At 38.8% G+C, this 25,361-nt stretch overlaps 1 protein-coding gene across 1 annotated transcript in view; it reads right to left on the bottom strand.

The window, feature by feature from the left end:
- LOC128641654 (uncharacterized) overlaps nt 1–25,361 on the bottom strand; it is a 185,473-nt gene that overhangs the window by 129,514 nt on the left and 30,598 nt on the right. The window contains exon 4 of the mRNA XM_053694188.1: nt 131–430. Coding sequence (XP_053550163.1) covers nt 131–430 — 300 coding nt within the window. The remainder of the gene's footprint in view (nt 1–130; nt 431–25,361) is intronic.

Genomic DNA, 25,361 nt, shown 5'->3' with positions numbered 1-25,361 from the left:
CCTCGGTTTATGTTTGATTTTGAACTTTAAAACTTTATTTTTATACTCTTGCATATTGCTACAGAATATTTTAATAATACAGTATAATAACCACATATACAAGGTAGATTCAATTAAAGAGTATAATTACCGTCATAGACCAGTTGGATTTTTTTCTGCAAAGGTTCATAAAGAGATACGTGTTGGACCCTGATTGAGTAGTTGTGATTTTTGCTTTCCTCGGTGGGTGTTAACGTGACAGAGCTTTTTACCGTGTATGTTCCATCAGAATTTTGCTGGGGTTCAGAATGATTAACAGATTTCAGGACTTCTTTGTCTCTGAGCCATTCAATATCAATCTTTACAGGATAGAAGCCAGTGATTGTGCTGTGCAGTATACTCTCTATATCCTTTTCAACCATATTATTAGTGATTGTAATAGTTGGGGGAGCTGTAAGAAAAAAATATTTAAATGAGTTTGATTTGATATACTATGATTTAGAATACTTAATTATGACTCATGAGTGCCACCGACCTAACAATAAGGTTAAAGGCAAATAAAACCCAAACATTTATTTTGTGATTGAGACAGAACATAACATTTTAAAAAAGTTTCCAATTTACTTCTATTATCAAAATTGCTTTGTTCCCATGATATTCTGTGTTGATAGTCTGTGAATTCTTGCACATGCTTAGTAGGACCTGGTGACTCAAAGGCGCCCATTTAACAAGCTCTGTAGTGAGCTTGTGGGCCCCTGTTTCTGGCGAGTCTTCAGACTCGCCAGAAACAGCAGTTATGAAGCAGCGGTCACAAAGACCGGTGCTCCATAACCCTGTCCGCCTGCTCTGAGCAGGCGGACAGACATCGCCGGAAATCAACCCGATCGAGTACGATCGGGTTGATTGACACCTCCCTGCTGGCGGGCCCATTGGCCGCGAGCCTGCAGGGGGCGGCGTTGCACCAGCAGCTCTTGTGAGCTGCTGCTGTAATGTTGAATACGGAGAGCGTATTGCTCTCCGCATTCAGCAAGGTCTTGTGGACCTGATCCGCACTGTTGGATCAGGTCCGCAAGACCTTTGTTAAATAGAGGCCCATAAGTGTAAATATAAAAAGACTGCACATTTTGTTAATGGAATGAAAGTTTAAATTTGACTTGAGTGTCCCTTTAGGACTGTCTAGGGTATTGAAAGGAGCTAAAGGTATGTGCTTCATAATGGAATTTTATTACAAGGACAGAGACTCCTATGTTGCTATTCTTTTCCATTTACTACACAAATAGCATTTTTTAAAGTATAACAGATAACAGAAAAAAAACAGAAAAGTTCAAAACATGACCAATGACAGATAATAATACAGTAGTCAGTTAGTTCATGTCCAATCAGATAACATCATAGCCCTTTAAACCATGGGAAAAAACTTCCTCTTCTCTTTTTGCTATTCTGAAGATAAGTATTTATTTTGATGGTGCAAATAAATATTATTATTTTGTTGTTAAGCATTTAGATATTTCATTTTAATCTTTTAACGTCGTTATGCCAGAATAGAACGTTATAACGGTTTGTAGCTCCTGTGCCCCCTCCGTTATTTTTTTTGTTATGGATCCGGTTGGGGGATGTGCCTAGCACCTCAAGCACTCCACCCAGGATCCAATCAGCATGGAGGGGGTGTATCGATTGTCCCCTGTAACACTGTAACAGCCAATGGCCCCTATTTATCAATGGTCTGGCGGACCTGATCCGACAGTGCGGATCAGGTCCGCAAGACCTCGCTGAATGCGGAGAGCAATACACTCTCCGTATTCAGCATTGCACCAGCAGCTCACAAGAGCTGCTGGTGCAACGCCGCCCCCCTGCAGACTCACGGCCAATCGGCCGCCAGCAGGGAGCTGTCAATCAACCCGATCATACTCGATCGGGTTGATTTCCGGTGATTCCTGTCCGCCTGCTCAGAGCAGGCGGACAGGGTTATGGAGCTGCGGTCTTTTGACCGCTGCTTCATAACTTGTGTTTCTGGCGAGTCTGAAGACTCACCCGAAACAGGGGCCCACAAGCTCTGTACGGAGCTTGATAAATGGGCCCCAATGAGTGAAATCATTGGCTGTTACAAGTGTATCCGCTTCCTCTCTTCCCTCAGTGCAATCTGAGAGAGAGAGGAAGACAGTTTAGCGTTTGTGGTGTGCTGTAGAAAGCTAGAGAGGGAAAAAAAATATAAATACAAAATATATATATATATATATTTGCTGCTGATCACTCAGCTGCTACTGTGATCAGCCTAATATAACTTTGGTTAGCCTGTTAGGGCTTTGATCAGTGATGATCAAAAGCATTTTTGGGTTTATTTGTGGGGGTTACAAATATATATAGTGCAATCTGAGAGAGAGAGGAAGACAGTTTAGCATTTGTGGTGTGCTATAGAAAGCTAGAGAGGGAAAAAAATATAAATACAAAAAATATATATATATATTTGCTGCTGATCACTCAGCTGCTACTGTGATCAGCCTAATATCACAGTGATCAGCCTGTCAGGGCTTTGATCAGTGCCCAAAAGTTTATTTGTGGGGATATTTAGCTATTGTTAACCCCTTCCCTGCTGTTCCCAATATATAAAAAAAATTCTAAAAAAAATAATCTGAGGGACTAGGGTGGGTGGGAATAGGTTGGTGGTAATTGGGTGGTTTAGTGGGATTTTGGGGGAGGTGAAGTGGGAATTGGTGGTGGTGAAGTGGTAATTTGTATTGAAAAAAATCCCTTATGGCTGCACGCTATTCAGCAGAAGAGGCTTATGTCATTCTTGCTGAAGATTCAGGGAGGGAAGCCCTCTCTGCTCTGTCTGACAGCGCAACCCTTACGGCATCAGATATAGAGCCCCTGAGTGATACATCTAATGCTGGTGCTCCCTTCCGCCACCTAAAAGGAGGTGGCGCACAAATGAACACAATTGGCTACCCCCAAATTTTACTGCCCCAGAAATGACAAAATTTACTGAGACTCCTGGCATCACAAGTGATGTTCCAGTATGTGAGCCAATAAACTATATCTCCCTGATTCTGACAGATACCATGTTTGAACATAAAGTTGCTCAAACAAATTTATATGCCAGTCAGTATCTGTCCAAAAATCCCCAATCTCTGTATATCAGAAAAAATACCTGGCACCCACTGACATACCGGAGATTAAAAAGTTTTGGGCCCTGACATTAATAATGGGGAATGTGAAGAAACCCAGCATACGGTCATACTGGAGCTAGAACCCCATCCTGGCTACCCCTCTTTTTCCAAAGGTTACGAAGAGGGACAGATATGAGCAGTTGCTGTGTTTTCTCCATTTTAATGATAATACCCAGTCCCCCCCCCCCCCGCCAGAAATGACCCCCTGCATGACAGGTTATATAAACTAAGACCCCTGATAAGTCACCTGTCCCAAAAATTTAAAGACATAAATTTACATCCCTGAGCAGGACATTTGCATTGATGAGTCCCTCATGAAATTTAAAGAGAGATTGCTTTTCAAGCAAAATATACCATCAAAGAGGTCCCGCTATGGTGTAAAATTTTATAAACTCTGTGAATGCAGTACTGGGTATACCTGGGCATTTCACATCTACAAGGGTAAAGATAGCCACTTGGATCCACCTGGCTGCACAGATTCAGTTGGCACAAGTGGGAAAATTGTGTGGGATCTCCTACTGCCCCTGCTAAATAAAGGGTACCATTTGTGGCTCAATAATTTTTACACGAGCACAGAGCTATTAAAATTATTTTATTTTGAAACTGTGGCCTGTGGCACAATGAGAACAAATCGCACAGGTTTCCCCCAGAAGCTGATGTATGGAAAAAAAGTAGGGGCACAATGTCAGCCTTACGCCACAATGAGCTACTGGCCCTTCGGTACACTGATAAAAAAAGATGTGTACATGCTCTCCACAATGCACAATGAAGCTACAGTGCCAGTGTCTGTGAAGGGAAGATCTGCACAGATCCTAAAACTGAAGTGCATTGTGGAGTACAACAAAAACATGGGGGGGCGGTAGATTTAGCTGACTGGTGCCTGCAGCCATATCTAATTCAAAGAAATACTAGAACTTGGTACAAAAAAGTAGCTTTTTATATTATGCAGATCGCAGTATATAATGCATATGTGCTCTACAAAAAATCAAGCACAGGGAAACCTTATACTTTTTTGGAATTTGTGTTAAATGCAACATCTGATATTTTGTTTAACCAGACCCCTAATCCTTCAACTGTTCAATCTGAAAATGTCCAGCAACTCTGTGGCAGGCATTTTCCCACTAGGATCCCCCCACTGCCAGCAAAAAAAACACCCCAGAAAAGATGCTGTCTGCTATAAAAAAGGAGTGAGGAAGGATTCTAGTTACCATTGCTCTGACTGCCCCTCTCTACCTGGCCTCTGTATCACTAATTGCTTTAGAATATATCACACAGAGTTAAACTTTTAATTTGAAAGCAACCTGTATGTGTATCTAATTTATTTTATTTTATTATTCTGTATTCCTAACTTCATTAAATCCCCTGACCTTGTCCTTCCCCTTTATATGTTAAGCCCATCCACTCTAAGGCCACAATAAGTTATACAAAACAACTAAAATACTAATTTTAGAATATCCTAAGTTACCCAAATGGTATGTCATAAGGGGGGTGATTTTCATTCCTGGGCTGCCATACTATCTCAAAGGCAACATAGGTCCAGAAAATCAATGTGCCAAATTTCCATGTAAATAGGCAGACCCTATATTGCGCCCTGTAACTTCCTGAAACACCATAAAACCTGTGCATGGAGGGTATTGTTGTACTCATGAGACTTCACTGTTCACAAATATGGGTATATTATAGCAGCGAAACATAGAAGGATGATATAAACAGCAAAAAGGCAGTGTTTTTGAGATAAACTAAAAATAAAATATGAACATTACATTTGACCAGATGTGACTAAGTGGCTACAAACAAAGACTAAACATAGTCCTTTTTGAATACCCTGGGTTGTCTACTTTGCAAATGGTATGCCATAATGGGGTAATTTTCATTCCTGGGCTGCTATAATGGGGCCTATGTATTAAAGGTCTTGTGGACCTAATTCGACAGTGCGGATCAGGTCCGCAAGACCTCGCTGAATGCGGAGAGCAATACGCTCTTCGCATTCAGCATTGCAACGCTGCCCCCTGCAGACTCATGGCCAATGGGCCATCAGCAGGGGGGTGTCAATCAACCCCATCGTACTCGATCGGGTTGAATTCCACCAATTCCTGGTTATGATGGGGTAATTTTCATTCCTGGGCTGCTATAATGTCTCAAAGAACACATAGGCCCAGAAAATCAAGGTGCCAAATTTCCATGTAAATGAGCAGACCCCATATTTGGCCCTGTAACTTCTGTAAACCCCATATAACCTGTACATGGGGGTACTGTTGTACTTGTAGGACATTGACAAACACAAATATGTGTGTTTTATAGCAGCAAAACATAAAAGGTTGATGACAGAAACAGCCAAAGTGCAGTGTTTGTGCAAAAACGCATACAAAAAATATGAGCACTACATTTGGCCAGATGTTTTGCCTAAGGAGCTTCACAAAAAGATGTGAAATGGCCCTTTTGGAATACCCTGGGGTGTCTTCTCTAGAAAATAGTATGCCATGATGCGGTAATTTTAATTCCTGGGCTGCTATAATGTCTCAAAGAGTATATAGGTCCAGAAAATCAAGGTGCCAAATTTCCACGCATGAAAACTGAAATGGGCAGACCCCATATTTGGCCCTGTAACTTCTGTAAACCCCATAAAACCTGTACATGGGGGTACTGTTGTACTCGTAGGACATTGACAGACACAAATATGTGTGTTTTATAGCAGAAAAACATAAAAGGTTGATGACAGAAACAGCCAAAAAGCAGTGTTTGTGTAAAAAACGCATACAACAAAACTGATTCTACCTTTTCCCACATTGTCATTAAATGACACCTTCCCCTGGGAGAGAGGCCCCTTATAGTTGCTGGTGGCTGTTCCCTTAATGAGTATGCTGAGCTACACAATGGCCTTGGGGAGACTATGGGGGCCAGAGGGAGGTAAGATGCTGAAAGTCCCATCTACATAATTCTAATCCATGTACAAGGTGTGAAGAAATATAGGTGAACTAAGTTACAGACGTCCAGTTACCATTATGTCTCAATCTAATAAGAAGAAGTCCAAACAGGTGGGCCATCTTAGAAGAACCGTTGCTGACCATTTTAAAGCTGCCCTTAGAGAAGATAGAAGCTCCTCCCCTGAGGATGCTTATTCCCTGGACGATCAAGACACCGATCCCATGCCCAAAACACATTTAGCTCAGACCCCGCCACTTGATAACATGGCGGCCACTATAGTAGACTCTCTTTCAAAACACATGAATAACCTGCAGGACACCCTTACTAAGGCCATCAAGGGGTCTGCGGTGGAATTACGCAGGAATATGGCAGTGATCGGAGAAAGAACGGAAGCTTTAGAGCGGAAGCAAGAAGACCTAGCGGTTGACCATGAAAATTTAATGTTATACTCCCAGAATCTAGCCTCTCAAATTAAGATCTGGAGCTTAAACTCTCAGACCTTGAGGACAGATCCAGAAGGAATAACTTAAGATTCCGGGGAGTATCCAAGGAAATCACAGCTGGTGATCTTGAAGGCTTCATCAAAGAATGTTGTATCCAATTTCTGCCTGATCTGGACACCCCAAGCTTCCTCCTGGACAGGGTCCACCACACCCCAAGACCCCGCAACATCTCTGCGGACAATCCCAGAGATGTTTTAGCCAGGATCCATTTTTTTACTCACAAGGAAAGGATTCTAAGGGAACTAGCAAATAAGCTTTCACTGCCTGAGAAATTCCAATCCATCTTAGTGTTTCCTGACCTATCCCAATTTACGCTCCAGAGACACAGATCCTTTACTCCATTTACACAAGTCTTAATGTAAAGTATTGATGGGGATACCCAACTAGGATATTTGTCAACAGAAATGGGGTCTTTCACACAGTCTCTTCTGTTAATGATGGTATGGATCTTCTTAAAAAATGGGATCTACAGAGACTTCCATCTAATCTAAGAGGGATGAACCCCCCATCTTCACTACTTCAAATGTCGGCTCCAGAATGGGCCCCTCTCCCCCAGCGTCCTGCCTCTGGGAGGAATCCCGGAGATACTCCAGTTTCCATTAAGAACCAAGCCTTGGATGAGGACACTTGACTTGCCTGTTACTAATGTGTTTCTGGACTCAGTAAAACCCACATCAACAAAGGGGTAACCCTGTAACAAGAAGTATCTGTGCTAGGTAGAAAGGCCAAGTTACAGGAAATGTTCAATATTATGTGCCCTCTTATGTTTTAGGCCATCTAAATATTTTATTGTTCTCTTCCCAGTTTGCGGCTGAGTTTACACTGAATATGAATGTATATAATATGCTTATACATCTCCCACTTCCTGACACACAGATGAAACCCTCTAATTACGTTTCATTAGTTAACTGACAAAACAACATTTCTTTCCCTATATACCAATAAGCTCTTAATGCCGTCCTGTGAGGCTTTCTCAAACCATAGTTGATAAGATAGCTGCTAATTGGACACTGAGAGGTGTAGACACTAATGTTTGATACCCCCTTCTAGAAAAGTTTAGTTCATAGTAGGCTAGAAAGGAAGGCGGTTAAGTTTCTATAATGTCAATAGAGCACTAGCTTACATAATGCACTGTAATCAATTAGGGAAAGAGTTAGGGCCCTCCCCAGTTGCTCTCGACTCAGTGAGTCGAGCTTTATCTTGATCTCCCTGAAAGACTAGCTTCACTATAATTTATTAACCTAGTAAAGGGTCGCTTTTTGCACAGGATGTCCACTTGACTCCTTCAGTTGACTCAGTTTCTAACCCCAAGGGCACCCCCTGGTTCCACAGCCTCCCCTCCCTGTTTGCTAAATCCTAGAGGCTGTTTTTACACATTCCCCTATGTGTTGTTGCCCCTGGTTTATATACTGGGAAGAGAAAGGTTAATAATGCTCACTTGTTAAGATGATGACCTTGTGTGTTTTTTCATTGTTAATGCTGAGTTATGTTCACTGTTATTTGTTTATTTCACACCAAAATGTACCATTACCTGTTAGATAGTATTCAGATGGAGTTCCCCTACATTAGTAGGTGCCATCGTCTCACATAGATAATACTTTGATTAATGATGGGATTATATTCCTTTTTACTTTAGTTTTGAGTCTCCTGACTCAATAGTTAATCTCACCAAATTCATCCCAGCAGCCCCTGAATCCCCTCTGCTAGTAGATAATCTGTTGATCAGAAGCAGGGTCTAACTTAGGATCCTCCTCCCCCAACTTTGTAGTTTCTCATCTTGATGAGATCAAGGAATTAACATACCCACTCGGTTTATTTGTGGATTCCTTGTTAGGCGGTGAATACTGCCGCCAAGTTTCTCTAGTATAGGATATAGCTAGGTCTAAGTCTAGACTAATAGTCCATACTGTTGCTGTCATTCTACATCCCACATTATTTGTATGTACACCTACCTAGACTAAAGACGGTCCCACTACGTAACCTCTTCCCTGTGCCTGCTTACCAAGCTAAAGTGTTATTTGTTACCCACTAGTTGGCTCCAGTACCTATAGTGGACATGGCATGAAATCCTGCACTCCACTCCTGAGAGTTAGTGTACAGGTAGGTGGAGTTACGTCTCCCTCCTCTTTCCTCCTTTGTCCCTCTCTTTTCTGTTTCTCTTGTCCAGCTTCCCTCTCTCCCCACTTCCCTCCTCTCCCAAGATGGTGAAGAAGCCAGTTAACCTTACTTTTGCATCTCTGAATTGCAAGGGACTGAATTCCTCCACTAAGCGCAGTCCTCTGAGCAATTACATGAAAGCCAACAATGTCAGGATTGTGTTTGCTCAGGAGATGCACTGGTTGAACAACCTAACCAATGTATTTAAGTCCTAACACTTTACCAATTATGTTTCGGCCTCCCGCTCTGATAAGACCAGGGGAGTAGCTATTCTCATTCACAGACTAGTTAGCTATGAGAAAATGTTCCTAGAATCAGATCCTGATGGTAGATTCCTCGTTCTTATATGTAAATTAGATGGCCAATTATACACGTTGGTTAACTTGTACGCTCTAAACCAGAATCAGCCTAGGTTCCTTAAGACCCTACTACAAAACATAAGCAGAATTTAGACAGGGAGATTATTAGTAGGAGGTGACTTTAATATGATATGGGATCCTTCACTAGATAAAAGAGTCAGCCAAGGCAAAGCTGTCGATTCATATTCAATTACCACAGCAAAAAAATTCAGAGATCTTATCTCCCAACATAATTTATATGACGGTTGGCGGGCTTGCCATCCCACTACTAAAGACTATACATATTTCTCTAGACCGCACAACTCCTACTCAAGACTTGACTACTTTTTCACAGATACTTGGACACTAAACATAATTAAGGATACTTCGATTAGGTCTTGCTCCTGGTCAGACCATGATGCTCTCATAGTATCCCTAGACTCTGCTATAGGTTCCTCTCTGTGCCCAAGCTAAACTCCCTTTGGGCTAACCTCGACTTTCAGCCATTGATTCAGAGCTCTATCCAGGAGTTTCTGACCCACAATATGGACTCTACCCCCTCTCATCAAACGATCTGGGTGGCCCTCAAGGCCTACAATAGAGGAGTCTGTTTATACAAACAGGCCTCTATTAAACAACAAAAGGGAGCCCCCCTCGGTCTCCTGATGGCCAGGCTTCGAACAAAGAAAAGACTTAACAAAGATGGTCCAACCCCTGAGTTAGCAGCTGAGGTAGTGGCCCTACGCAGCCAAATTAAGGAGATAGAGTTAACCTGAGTCCAGGAAGCAGTGCACAGATTTAAGCAACTCTTATATTACCAAGGTAATAAGGCGTCTACTATTCTGTCCCCGAAGTTGAGGGGTAGAGCTGCGAGCTCCCGTATCTTGTCCATTGATAATGGGAGTCATCAGGTAACCTCCCCCAAGGACATAGGGGAAGCTTTTGCCGTTTTTTACTCCAACTTGTACAACCTCCATAAAACTGAAAAAGATGGTATCTCCTCTCATGATAAAATTCGAGCCTTCTTGGAGGGGATTAATTTATCCACTCTGTCCCAGAAGGATGTAGACTCGCTTCTAGCCCCTTTCTCGGTCTCTGAGTTGAAGGGAGTGATTAACCAACTTCAAAATGGAAAGGCACCGGGCCCGGATGGGTTCCCGGCCATGTTCTATAAGACCTTCCGGCTTGACCTCTCGCCTTTGCTCCTTCAGGCCTTCAGGGAGGCCAGAGAGAAGGACTCCTTTAGAAGTGAACTCCTGGAAGCAACGGTTCTTACTATTCCGAAACCTAAAAAAGGCCCCTCTCAGTGTGGTAGCTATCATCCCATCTCCCTCATTAATATTGATGTAAAACTATATTCTAAATTGTGGGTCAACAGATTACACCTTATTGTCCCCACCTTGCTCCATCCGGATCAGGTGGGGTTCACTTGTGGAAGAGAAGGTCCAGATAACACCAGACGCATATTAAACATCTTTTCAGAGGCGAATAGATTGGGGGTTCCCATGCTGGCCCTGTCGCTTGACGCAGAAAAGGAGTTTGATAGGGTCAGATGGGATTACCTCTGGGAAGCTCTGCTTCGGTTTGGGTTCCCCAGGAAGGTAATTCTGGCCATCCAGGCTTTATATAGTTCTCAGAGCGCCAAAGTCAGAGGTCTGGACTTCTGCTCTTCAAGTCTTCCTATAACTAATAGGACGAGGCAGGGGTGTCCTCTCTCACCCATTGTATTTGCCCTGGCAAATCTCACCAAATCTCACCAAACGGAAGCGCTAGCTGTCCATATCCCACAATTCAAACTAGAGATTCTTCGGGAATCCTATCAATTTCACTGGGCATCGGAAACTATCACCCATTTGGGAGTTCAATTAGGCCTGAGCATTGACATGGTTAGGGCAAAGAACTACGACAAGCTCCTACATGAAATTAGAGTGTTGCTTAACTCATGGACCTTTCAGGAAGTGTCCTGGATGGGGCGCATGGCTTCAGTCAAAATGACTATTTTACCGAAGATATTATACTATTTTCACATATCTTTCACACATATCTTACTGGGGGAATACAGACATGTTGCAGGGCTGGAAGAGGGTCGAACAGTTTTACCTACCACCAGGTGTCACTCTCAGAGATTTACCCTGGATACCTGACTATAAAATTGATAGTTTACTTATTCAAAATCCAATAGTTAAGCAAACTCTAGACTGCTGGAAAACTATCAGACATTATTCTAAAATAGCTCGTCAGCCTTCCCTGATCCATTCAATCGCAGGTCTGCTGCGGGGCCTCCCGAACTCCCATGTCTCCCAGTGGAGACAATGGGACTTATTAAATGTCTCTGATCTTTATCAGCAGAATACTTTACAGTTAGCCGACCTGGCTTCCTCGGGGGGGGGGGGTTCTTCCTCTTCCTCCATGGTTCCAATTTGAAAGGTTAAGACTTCACAAGTTCCTTTCCAGCTGTGGTTTCCCGCTATCAGATCTTAGAGAACTAACCACTTGGGAGCAGAAATGGAAATCGAGATCCCTATCTATACATTACATGTTAATCATGAAAGATGTGGGTGTAGGTGATGTTTGGCAGTTAAAGGCCTGGGAGCAAGACCTAAGAATCCAAATTCCTGAAAAGACTTGGTTGCAAACGTTTTTACTCACAAAAAAGACTCTCCACCCTGCCAACTCAATGGAACTATATGTTAAGGTTTGTCTTAGATGGCACTACACTCCTCTGAGACTGGCCCAGATGGCCTCGTCCCATTCGTCCTCGTGCTGGAGAAACTGTGGTCAGGTGGGCTCGGACCTACATATCTGGTGGTCCTGCCCAGTTCTGGAAAAGTTGTGGGAGGAAGTTTTTCGGTTGTGCGAATCGACTGGGATATTTCTCCCGAAAGAGCCTAAGGTGGCCCTTCTGAATATTTTCCCACGGAAAATACCCAAAATTCAGAGACATCTAACCATTTTTATCTTTGCAAAACAGACTAACACCTTACCCTGCTGGGAATGAGTGTCAAAAGATAGGGAGGTGCGCCAAATACAACAAACAATTTGAACAATATGTGAATGAAATAAAGTCCAGATAGAATGAGTGATTAACAAAAAGTCCATACAAACAATTCCTGATGCGGGGGAATTGGGCGGCTCTCTCCACAGATTATCGATACAAAACAGTTCCGGAAACACAGAAAAAAGAGAGGCGCTCTTCGTGTAGTATATCCTAAAACGGTGTCACCAGATATTAGATGCAAAGGAAATATACTCACAAGCGACAATGCACCCACAGTGCAATAACGAGCAGGCCGAAGCTTCAGAGCCGTTCGGCTGACTCACTAGGGCAATAGGCGCTTGGGACCAGAACGAGGCTCACCAAAATGACCACTTCCGTTGGCGTGTAGGACCCAGGATACCAAACTGCTGGCAAATATGAATGTTACCCTTGGTGTGGGAGCACCAACCAGGCGGAGGTCCCAATCGTAAAAGGGAAAGATAAGAATCCAATGTCCAGAGCAAGGATATAACAGTAATTTCTTTATTTAAAAACAATTAAAAATTGTTGCTTAGCAACGCGTTTCTCGGCTGAGTGCCGTTTCCTCAGGCTAATATTGATACACTGATTCCTTGCTCTATTTGTACACCTTTGACCAATTAATTGCTGTAAATTGCTCACACACTTGATTGCGACTGGCCTATCAGGGCTAAGCTAAAATGACAAACCCAAATTGATTCCACCTATGGGATAGATTGTTAGAAATAATTTCTATAACTAAAAAACATATGTTAATATACAGTTTACCGTCTCATTTAGGGAAGGCTTATAAAGCGGCTGTGGCAATATACTGTCGCCTTGTTATACATTGCTAAATTGCTTGAAATATCATATACTTCTTTCTACTCACAGCGGACTAAATATTCCTCATATCTAAACCTTAGGGATACAAAACATAAATTATGTACATTGTTTTTACTAATAATAAAATATCTAAAATAAAAAATAACATAATAAATATATAGCTGTAAATATATAAAATATAAAAAAAAAAAACAAAAAAAAAACCTTTGGCAATTTGCCTATTTCATAAGCTGATAAAACTATGATAATAAATTTCCTCATACCTATGACACTTAATATGGGGTTCTTTTTTACCTATAATATGGTTGACAAAGTGATCCCCATAAATTATACCACAGTGCTATTACTCATATATGACATATTGGGTACACAAATGCCATATATACTATTCAAGAATACCATATATGGCCAGCATGGTTGTTATGTAGTGAGCTACTAAATTATGTCAAATTGCTCCCAACAATAATAACTAATTAATAACATACTGCTAATAGCCTATACAATTTCCTTGTTGGTTACTAAAATATGATATAATATGACCCAGTGGTGATACTAGGTTAAAAACATGATGAATACCTCCCACCAATACAAATATTTTGGTTAAAAGGAGAGTGTGTGTACTAACATATATAAATAATGGTGTCAGGTTCCTTATTGTCTTAAGATACTTGTATTGTGATAAATAACTTTCTAAATAATTATGTGATAATAGTGAACTTGTGATAACCTAAAAATATAAAAATGTATAGTATACACCTAATACATATTTGTGATACTGAATCGATTTATGAGCTAAATCTCCTAACTTACAATGACAGTGTCTAGTGTCGGATGAGAACCTCTGTGATGTGGCAGTGTGCATCTACTGTTTGTTCTTGTGTCTGCTAATAGATAGTGATGTGTGAATTTTATTTGGTTAAAATGATAACTATGTGCAGTAAGATGGTGAATGGGTGGTTTAAGTACTTTAATGAATGGTGGTTAAAAATTTATATCCTAGAATAGGTACGTGTGTATGTGCAATACTAATATCACAATATGTGATGTCGATATAGTGAATTAATAATTATATGCTGAAGTGAATGGTGGTATTGGCTTGTGTCCTAAATAAGAGCGTATGTATGTATAATGCTGGCAACATTGTGTATGGTATCGATATGGGGGCTAATATAAATGAATGGATTTAGAAAATAAGGCCCTATATGGCTATATTGTGATATTGTAATTATGGTGACCATATATATCAGAAAGCTGCTAGATCCACATTCAAATTCAACCCAAATGGGTGGATGGTTTTGAGCTTGTGGATCCAGTAGGTTTCTCTCTGCCTGAGCCTCATGAATCGGTTGTACAAATGTGATGCGGGAATTTCTTCTATAGGTATAATCCTATAGCAATTGGGATCACCCTCATGTTTGACATGACAATGTGTGATCACACTATGAGATTTCTTATTTCGTAGTATGCTACAGTAATGTTCTGACCATCTGTGGCTAAGGCGTCTAATAGTGCGCCCTATATATTGGATCCCACAGACACAAGATAATAAATAAATGACATAGTGTGAGGCACAAGATAATTTACTTCTGATTTTGTATGATTTCTTATTCACAAAAGATTGAAAAATTATTTTTTTATCCTCAATGTGGTCGCACATTTTACAGTTTTTAACCTTACACTTGTATGCTCCTTTTTTCACTATGTGGTGAGATTTATGGGGAATGCTTTTACTTGTATTATTCTTATGTTTCACTATCTTACTAGGTGCCAGTATGTTCTTGATATTAGGTGCTCTCTTGTAGACTATCAAGGGTTTATCTCCTATTAACTCAGTTAAGATTGGATCACGTTTCAATATTCTCCAATGTTTGTTGAGAATTTTGCTTATAAGATCATAATTACAATTGAATTGGGTGATAAATCTAACTTCTGAAGATTGAAATGGCTTTCCTAATTCTTTAGACGAACATTGGAAATATTCCTCCCTATTCTCAAGTTTAGCACGGTTATAACTTTGATTGATAATGTCCAATGGATAATGTTTCTCAATGAATCTATCTCTCAATAACAGACTTTGTTGCTCGTAATCAGACAATTTGTTGCAATTGCGTCTTATCCGTTTAAATTGCCCGTATGGAATATTTCTTTTCCATGGATAATAGTGATTGCTGGAAAAATCGAGATAGCTGTTGCTATCAACAGTCTTAAAATGTGTCTGACTATCGACCCCACCCTGATTGTTTAATGTTAAACATAAATCTAAAAATACCACTGTGTCAGGGTGTATACAGCTTGTAAAAGTCAGACCTCTGTCATTATCATTTAAATGATCTACAAATCGTTGTGCTTCTGTATTAGTGCCATTCCATAAAATAATAAGATCATCTATAAATCTGCCATAGTACACCAGGCTCGCCCCAAATTCTGATTCGTAAATATAATGTTGTTCGAACCAGCCCATATATAGATTCGCGAAACTTGGGGCGAACCTGGTGCCCATGGCAGTACCCCTAATTTGTAAATAATATTCGTCCTGAAAAATAAAATAATTGTGTTGTAAAATAAACATAATTAATTGTAATATAAATTGTTTTTGGAGAGAGGGTATATACCAATCATCTTCCAAAAATGTAGCTACAGCCTTAACACCCAAGTTGTGGGGAATATTGGAGTACAAAGCCTGTACATCACATGTTATCCATATAGACCCCTGTGGGACTTGTATGGAATTGAGTTTGTGAAGCAAGTCAGAAGAATCCTTGATGTAAGAGTCAAGATTGACAACATATCTTTGAAGAAAATAATCGACATATGCCGAAGAATTCTCTGTTAGACTACCTATGCCTGCCACTATCGGCCTCCCCGGGGGGTTCTTAGCATCCTTATGGATTTTGGGGAGGTAATAGTAGAAGGCACAGCTAGGCTCACAAGGGATCAAAAATTCTTTTTCTTTTTTATTTACAATTCCTTCTTGATAAGCAAATTTAACAAGACCAGTTAGTATTTTGAGATAATCAGAAGTGGGATCTTCAGTAAGGAGGGAATAATAGGATTTATCCTGTAATATTTTGTTGGCTTCCTTGAGATAATCCCCCAGATTCTGGAGGACTATCCCACCCCCCTTATCGGCTTGGCGAATCACCAAATTGGTGTTATTTTTGAGACAGTCCAAAGCTTTTAATTCATTTGGAAATAAATGTTTATGTTTTGTATTTTTAGGAAGCCTTTCAAGTTCTTCTAATACCAACTCTTTAAAAATTTCGATATGTGCATTGTTTGATATATGAGGATTAAAATTAGATTTATTTCTGAAATCTGTTTGTATATAGCCTTCGCTTAACTGTACTAATAAAGTGTCAGGTTCATAGAAAGGAACATTTGATATATTTCTTGTCTCCATGGAATCTGTCAGAATAGGCTGTGCCTTTAAATCTTTTAACTTACGTTCCGCAAAATATTTTTGCATGTTTAGTTTTTGAGTAAATCTATTAAGATCAACAAATAAGTTAAATATATTATGGGAATTGGAAGGGCTAAATGATAGTCCCTTACCCAATAGCCTAATTTCATCATCAGTAAGATCATGACTTGATAAATTGAAAATCCCTTTCTTTAGTCTTTGTAATCTTGCTTTTTTGGAGGGGGTCCCGCTCCCTCTGCACCCCCGTCTATGAATGGTCTTTTTCCTTTTTGTGCTATTGTTTGTGTAGTTAGGGGTTCTAAGTAGCTGGCAATTTTCCTCTGAGACCAAGACTGCTGTCTTGGTCTCTCTTCTAAAAAAAGAGAATTGTCAGAAACGCTAGAATAATTACAATTCCTTTGGTTGGAAGATATAGATGGTCCCCCACTAGCCAAATTGGAATTATCTTCCAATACCTCATATCTATTAGATACGGTGATATTATGTGAAGGATTTGGTTCACTATGCATTCTAATTGGTGGTTCACGCCTGTTGTCAGTGTCATTAAATCTGGAATTATTATGCCATACTGGTTTATTATAATTATTATAATAACGTGGGGAATTTTGATGTATGGGACCATTGGGAGCATAATGTTGTTTGTGCCAATTGGTATTAGTGTCATTACGATTAGATTTGTGATTCATATTATTGTGATTGTGCCTTCTACCTACTGTGGTCCAACTATTCTCCTCTAACCTATTGGTGGGAGTATTCTGTGGACCCTCATGGGATTGTTGAGCTAGATTTCTATGATCTGATTGATAACCTGGTGTGTAGTTATATTGCTCAGTTTCCCTTTCCTGCATCGTATTGCTCCCTATGAATTTGTTAGGCTTATGTTGATTTCTTTGTCTACGTCTGCCATGGTTATATGTGTGAATTTCGCCCCTATTGTAGTCACCTTCATCTCTTAATAACTTGCGATTTTTATTTTCTAATAATTCTCTCTGGAAATTGTCAGTCCTCTGTAATGTCAATTTGTTCAGCTCTTCATATTCTGTTGATGTTTTAAATTTATCTAAATGAAGTTGTATTTTTTCTATCTCTATAGTAATTTTGGCTACTAAGGCTTCTCTATGTGATATCAATATTTTCATTAACCTAATGGAACAGTCTCCTAGGGCTTCTTCCCATTTATTTAGGAGTTCTAGATCGTCTTTAAATGAACAATTTTTGAATATTCTTAACCCCCTAGGGATTTGTTTCCTTTCGATATATTTTTTTAGCATCACTGCATCCCACCAGTGTCTGCATTCGGTATTAATTAGTTCTTCTAATTTGGAAAATGATGAGTGTAAAGTTAATTCATCTATGTTAGTATTAACATCAAATGCAGTATCCGTGGGTGTTACAGTAGAGACCATTGATAGCCTCTTTTTAACCCTTTCATTGACAGATAACATAATGGCTGCAAAATACCTCTATTTAAAATAAAAAATGCAAAACAGACTAACACCTTACCCTGCTGGGAATGAGTGTCAAAAGATAGGGAGGTGCGCCAAATACAACAAACAATTTGAACAATATGTGAATGAAATAAAGTCCAGATAGAATGAGTGATTAACAAAAAGTCCATACAAACAATTCCTGATGCGGGGGAATTGGGCGGCTCTCTCCACAGATTATCGATACAAAACAGTTCCTGAAACACAGAAAAAAGAGAGGCGCTCTTCGTGTAGTATATCCTAAAACGGTGTCACCAGATATTAGATGCAAAGGAAATATACTCACAAGCGACAATGCACCCACAGTGCAATAACGAGCAGGCCGAAGCTTCAGAGCCGTTCGGCTGACTCACTAGGGCAATAGGCGCTTGGGACCAGAACGAGGCTCACCAAAATGACCACTTCCGTTGGCGTGTAGGACCCAGGATACCAAACTGCTGGCAAATATGAATGTTACCCTTGGTGTGGGAGCTCCAACCAGGCGGAGGTCCCAATCGTAAAAGGGAAAGATAAGAATCCAATGTCCAGAGCAAGGATATAACAGTAATTTCTTTATTTAAAAACAATTAAAAATTGTTGCTTAGCAACGCGTTTCTCGGCTGAGTGCCGTTTCCTCAGGCTAATATTGATACACTGATTCCTTGCTCTATTTGTACACCTTTGACCAATTAATTGCTGTAAATTGCTCACACACTTGATTGCGACTGGCCTATCAGGGCTAAGCTAAAATGACAAACCCAAATTGATTCCACCTATGGGATAGATTGTTAGAAATAATTTCTATAACTAAAAAACATATGTTAATATACAGTTTACCGTCTCATTTAGGGAAGGCTTATAAAGCGGCTGTGGCAATATACTGTCGCCTTGTTATACATTGCTAAATTGCTTGAAATATCATATACTTCTTTCTACTCACAGCGGACTAAATATTCCTCATATCTAAACCTTAGGGATACAAAACATAAATTATGTACATTGTTTTTACTAATAATAAAATATCTAAAATAAAAAATAACATAATAAATATATAGCTGTAAATATATAAAATATAAAAAAAACCAAAAAAAAAAACCTTTGCAGCTACCAAAGTCTCAATTGCTAGATTTTGGAGGCAGGTGGGTTCACCCCCTTTGACTGCTGTCCAAAAGACTCTCTTATATGATATTATCTTTTTGAATTGTTTTAAAATTTCGTTTTATTTTTCTTTTTGTTTTCATTCATTTAAATTCCCTTCCGGTTTTGTTTTCACTATAATCCATTTGTATTTTACCCACTTTTTTACGGTTTCACATGTGCCGTTTTTTCTTTATTCCTCCTGCCTGTTTCCGCTGTCACCTCACCTCCGGTCACCATTTTGTTTTCTTACTATTAGGCTGTAACTTCTCCCTTCTCTCTGACGTAGTGGGAGGGGTGGCCATTCTTAGATACCTGGGCCCTGTGGTTTCTAGTTACGCCTCTGAATTAAGGAATATTTTGATGATAATAAAGAAAATAATTTTGAATTTAATTATTCTGATGAGGAGCTATTTGATTTATCTGATAATTCTCCAAAATTTTCTGATTCCTCTTCATCTAATGATATTCCTAAGAACAAAAAGAGAAAAACATCTCAATTATCTAAACCTAAGTTATTGGATAATAAAGGGAATTTATATTTAGATCCTGAAAATTTATTGCATCCCCGTTCCTCACAATGGCAACTTTCTAAAAGGGTAGCAACATTTTTAGATTTTTATGTAAGAGACCCTTATCTAAGAAAGCCAGAACTACTCTTAAAGCAGAGTGTCCCAGGCCAGAACTCCCACATTCTTCTCAAATTACTCCTGATATTGATAGTAATCTTTTGAAATGTATTGGTACAAAAATCTTTAATATTAAAAGAGGTCCTGATCAGTGTTCCCTCTAAGAACAGTTTTGTGTGCAGCCCAGCAGTGAAACAGTTAACAAGAGAACCATACCTTGCCATCTGCATTGTGCAGTGTTTGCTAATTGCAGGGTGTGGTTACCTTATTAACTGTTTCACTGCTGGGCCGCACACAAAACTGGCCTTAGAGGGAACACTGGTCCTGATAGATATTTAAAGAATTGTCAAGACAAACTATTAGATTTGTTAGGTACCATTACCAAACTTTTCGAACTTTCAGGAGAGGGAATTTCACAGGAAACCTCTTTAGACCCATATATTATGAGAGAATGGGTCCAGAGACTTGTGTATCTCTTGGGAGATGCCAAAATTCATTAAAATTATTGGGGGAGATAAAAAACTGAAATTAAAATCCTCCATGTCTCAAAATTAAATCAATGTAAATATTTGCATAGGAAATTAGTACATCTAGGCAAGTATCCCCGCTAGCTTTTCCCCAGAAATTCTTAATATGCAATGTTTCCAATGCACAAGAGAATTTTGGGTAAGATATGCAAATTCTCAGTTTTTTTGCTTCAAAAATACTGTTTTGACACAGCAATCCTTTTAAACAGGATTATGACAGCAAACCAGAAATCACTCACTAGACGAGCCTGTTTCGTTCTTTTTGGAACTCATCAGTAGGAGATAGATTTCTGGTTGCTGCATTGGAAAAGCTATTTTCATGGTTAAACCAAAATTCATTAAAATTATGGGGGGAGATAAAAAACTGAAATTAAAATCCTAAATGTCTCAAAATTAAATCAATGTAAATATTTGCATAGGAAATTAGTACATCTAGGCAAGTATCCCCGCTTGCTTTTCCCCAGAAATTCTTAATATGCAATGTTTCCAATGCACAAGAGAATTGTGGGTAAGATATGCAAATTAGATATGCAAATTCTTAGTTTTTTTGCTTCAAAAATACTGTTTTGACACAGCAATCCTTTTAAACAGGATTATGACACCAAACCAGAAATCACTCACTAGACAAGCCTGTTTCGTTCTTTTTGGAACTCATCAGTAGGAGATAGATTTCTGGTTGCTGCATTGGAAAAGCTATTTTCATGGTTAAACCAAAATTCATTAAAATTATGGGGGGAGATAAAAAACTGAAATTAAAATCCTCCATGTCTCAAAATTAAATCAACGTAAATATTTGCATAGGAAATTAGTACATCTAGGCAAGTATCCCCGCTTGTTTTTCCCCAGAAATTCTTAATATGCAATGTTTCCAATGCACAAGAGAATTGTGGGTAAGATATGCAAATTCTCAGTTTTTTTGCTTCAAAAATACTGTTTTGACACAGCAATCCTTTTAAACAGGATTATGACAGCAAACCAGAAATCACTCACTAGACAAGCCTGTTTCGTTCTTTTTGGAACTCATCAGTAGGAGATAGATTTCTGGTTGCTGCATTGGAAAAGCTATTTTCATGGTTAAACCAAAATTCATTAAAATTATGGGGGGAGATAAAAAACTGAAATTAAAATCCTCCATGTCTCAAAATTAAATCAATGTAAATATTTGCATAGGAAATTAGTACATCTAGGCAAGTATCCCCACTTGCTTTTCCCCAGAAATTCTTAATATGCAATGTTTCCAATGCACAAGAGAATTGTGGGTAAGATATGCAAATTCTCAGTTTTTTTGCTTCAAAAATACTGTTTTGACACAGCAATCCTTTTAAACAGGATTATGACAGCAAACCAGAAATCACTCACTAGACAAGCCTGTTTCGTTCTTTTTGGAACTCATCAGTAGGAGATAGATTTCTGGTTGCTGCATTGGAAAAGCTATTTTCATGGTTAAACCAAAATTCATTAAAATTATGGGGGGAGATAAAAAACTGAAATTAAAATCCTCCATGTCTCAAAATTAAATCAATGTAAATATTTGCATAGGAAATTAGTACATCTAGGCAAGTATCCCCACTTGCTTTTCCCCAGAAATTCTTAATATGCAATGTTTCCAATGCACAAGAGAATTGTGGGTAAGATATGCAAATTCTCAGTTTTTTTGCTTCAAAAATACTGTTTTGACACAGCAATCCTTTTAAACAGGATTATGACAGCAAACCAGAAATCACTCACTAGACAAGCCTGTTTCGTTCTTTTTGGAACTCATCAGTAGGAGATAGATTTCTGGTTGCTGCATTGGAAAAGCTATTTTCATGGTTAAACCAAAATTCATTAAAATTATGGGGGGAGATAAAAAACTGAAATTAAAATCCTCCATGTCTCAAAATGAAATCAATGTAAATATTTGCATAGGAAATTAGTACATCTAGGCAAGTATCCCCGCTTGCTTTTCCCCAGAAATTCTTAATATGCAATGTTTCCAATGCACAAGAGAATTGTGGGTAAGATATGCAAATTAGATATGCAAATTCTTAGTTTTTTTGCTTCAAAAATACTGTTTTGACACAGCAATCCTTTTAAACAGGATTATGACACCAAACCAGAAATCACTCACTAGACAAGCCTGTTTCGTTCTTTTTGGAACTCATCAGTAGGAGATAGATTTCTGGTTGCTGCATTGGAAAAGCTATTTTCATGGTTAAACCAAAATTCATTAAAATTATGGGGGGAGATAAAAAACTGAAATTAAAATCCTCCATGTCTCAAAATTAAATCAACGTAAATATTTGCATAGGAAATTAGTACATCTAGGCAAGTATCCCCGCTTGCTTTTCCCCAGAAATTCTTAATATGCAATGTTTCCAATGCACAAGAGAATTGTGGGTAAGATATGCAAATTCTCAGTTTTTTTGCTTCAAAAATACTGTTTTGACACAGCAATCCTTTTAAACAGGATTATGACAGCAAACCAGAAATCACTCACTAGACAAGCCTGTTTCGTTCTTTTTGGAACTCATCAGTAGGAGATAGATTTCTGGTTGCTGCATTGGAAAAGCTATTTTCATGGTTAAACCAAAATTCATTAAAATTATGGGGGGAGATAAAAAACTGAAATTAAAATCCTCCATGTCTCAAAATTAAATCAATGTAAATATTTGCATAGGAAATTAGTACATCTAGGCAAGTATCCCCACTTGCTTTTCCCCAGAAATTCTTAATATGCAATGTTTCCAATGCACAAGAGAATTGTGGGTAAGATATGCAAATTCTCAGTTTTTTTGCTTCAAAAATACTGTTTTGACACAGCAATCCTTTTAAACAGGATTATGACAGCAAACCAGAAATCACTCACTAGACAAGCCTGTTTCGTTCTTTTTGGAACTCATCAGTAGGAGATAGATTTCTGGTTGCTGCATTGGAAAAGCTATTTTCATGGTTAAACCAAAATTCATTAAAATTATGGGGGGAGATAAAAAACTGAAATTAAAATCCTCCATGTCTCAAAATGAAATCAATGTAAATATTTGCATAGGAAATTAGTACATCTAGGCAAGTATCCCCGCTTGCTTTTCCCCAGAAATTCTTAATATGCAATGTTTCCAATGCACAAGAGAATTGTGGGTAAGATATGCAAATTAGATATGCAAATTCTCAGGTTTTTTGCTTCAAAAATACTGTTTTGACACAGCAATCCTTTTAAACAGGATTATGACAGCAAACCAGAAATCACTCACTAGACAAGCCTGTTTCGTTCTTTTTGGAACTCATCAGTAGGAGATAGATTTCTGGTTGCTGCATTGGAAAAGCTATTTTCATGGTTAAACCAAAATTCATTAAAATTATGGGGGGAGATAAAAAACTGAAATTAAAATCCTCCATTTCTCAAAATTAAATCAATGTAAATATTTGCATAGGAAATTAGTACATCTAGGCAAGTATCCCCGCTTGCTTTTCCCCATAAATTCTTAATATGCAATGTTTCCAATGCACAAGAGAATTGTGGGTAAGATATGCAAATTAGATATTCAAATTCTCAGTTTTTTGCTTCAAAAATACTGTTTTGACACAGCAATCCTTTTAAACAGGATTATGACACCAAACCAGAAATCACTCACTAGACAAGCCTGTTTCGTTCTTTTTGGAACTCATCAGTAGGAGATAGATTTCTGGTTGCTGCATTGGAAAATCTATTTTCATGGTTAAACCAAAATTCATTAAAATTATGGGGGGAGATAAAAAAACTGAAATTAAAATCCTCCATGTCTCAAAATTAAATCAATGTAAATATTTGCATAGGAAATTAGTACATCTAGGCAAGTATCCCTGCTTGCTTTTCCCCAGAAATTCTTAATATGCAATGCTTCCAATGCACAAGAGAATTGTGGGTAAGATATGCAAATTCTCAGTTTTTTTGCTTCAAAAATACTGTTTTGACACAGCAATCCTTTAACCCCTTAATGACCACAGCACTTTTCCATTTTCTGTCCGTTTGGGACCAAGGCTATTTTTACATTTATGCAGTGTTTGTTTTTAGCTGTAATTTTACTCTTACTCATTTACTGTACCCACACATATTATATACCGTTTTTCTCGCCATTAAATGGACTTTCTAAAGATACCATTATTTTCATCATATCTTATAAGTTACTATAAAAAAAATATAAAATATGAGGAAAAAATGGAAAAAAACACACTTTTTCTAACTTTGACCCCCAAAATCTGTTACACATCTACAACCACCAAAAAACACCCCTGCTAAATAGTTTCCAAATTTTGTCCTGAGTTTAGAAATACCCAATGTTTACATGTTCTTTGCTTTTTTTGCAAGTTATAGGGCAATAAATACAAGTAGCACTTTGCTATTTCCAAACCACTTTTTTTCAAACTTAGCGCTAGTTACATTGGAACACTGATATCTTCCATGAATCCCTGAATATCCCTTGACATGTAGATATTTTTTTTTAGAAGACATCCCAAAGTATTGATCTAGGCCCATTTTGGTATATTTCATGCCACCATTTCACCACCAAATGCGATCAAATAAAAAAAAATTGTTCACTTTTTCACACATTTTGTTACAAACTTTAGGTTTCTCACTGAATTTATTTACAAACAGCTTGTGCAATTATGGCACAAATGGTTGTAAATGCTTCTCTGGGATCCCCTTTTTTCATAAATAGCAGACATATATGGATTTGGTGTTGCTTTTTGGCAATTAGAAGGCCGCTAAATGCCACTGCGCACCACACGTGTATTATGCCCAGCAATGAAGGGGTTAATTAGGGAGCATGCAGGGAGCTTGTAGGGTTAATTTTAGCTTTATTGTAGTGTAGTAGACAACCCTAAGTATTGATCTAGGCCCATTTTGGTATATTTCATGCCACCATTTCACCGCCAAATGCGATTAAATAAAAAAAAGTTACATTTTTCACAATTTTAGGTTTCTCACTGAAATCATTTACAAACAGCTTGTGCAATTATGGCACAAATGGTTGTAAATGCTTCTCTGGGATCCCCTTTGTTGAGAAATAGCAGACATACATGGCTTTGGCGTTGCTTTTTGGTAATTAGAAGGCTGCTAAATGCTGCTGCGCATCACACGTGTATTATGGCTAGCAGTGAAGGGGTTAATTAGGTAGCATGTAGGGAGCTTGCAGGGTTAATTTTAGCTTTAATGTAGAGATCAGCCTCCCACCTGACACATTACACCCCCTGATCCCTCCCAAACAGCTCTCTTCCCTCCCCCACCCCACAATTGTCCCCGCCATGTTAAGT

Source organism: Bombina bombina, chromosome 11 (genome assembly GCF_027579735.1).
Source record: "Bombina bombina isolate aBomBom1 chromosome 11, aBomBom1.pri, whole genome shotgun sequence".
Taxonomy (NCBI): Eukaryota; Metazoa; Chordata; class Amphibia; order Anura; family Bombinatoridae; genus Bombina; species Bombina bombina.
This window is presented reverse-complemented; position numbering and strand designations above follow the sequence as displayed.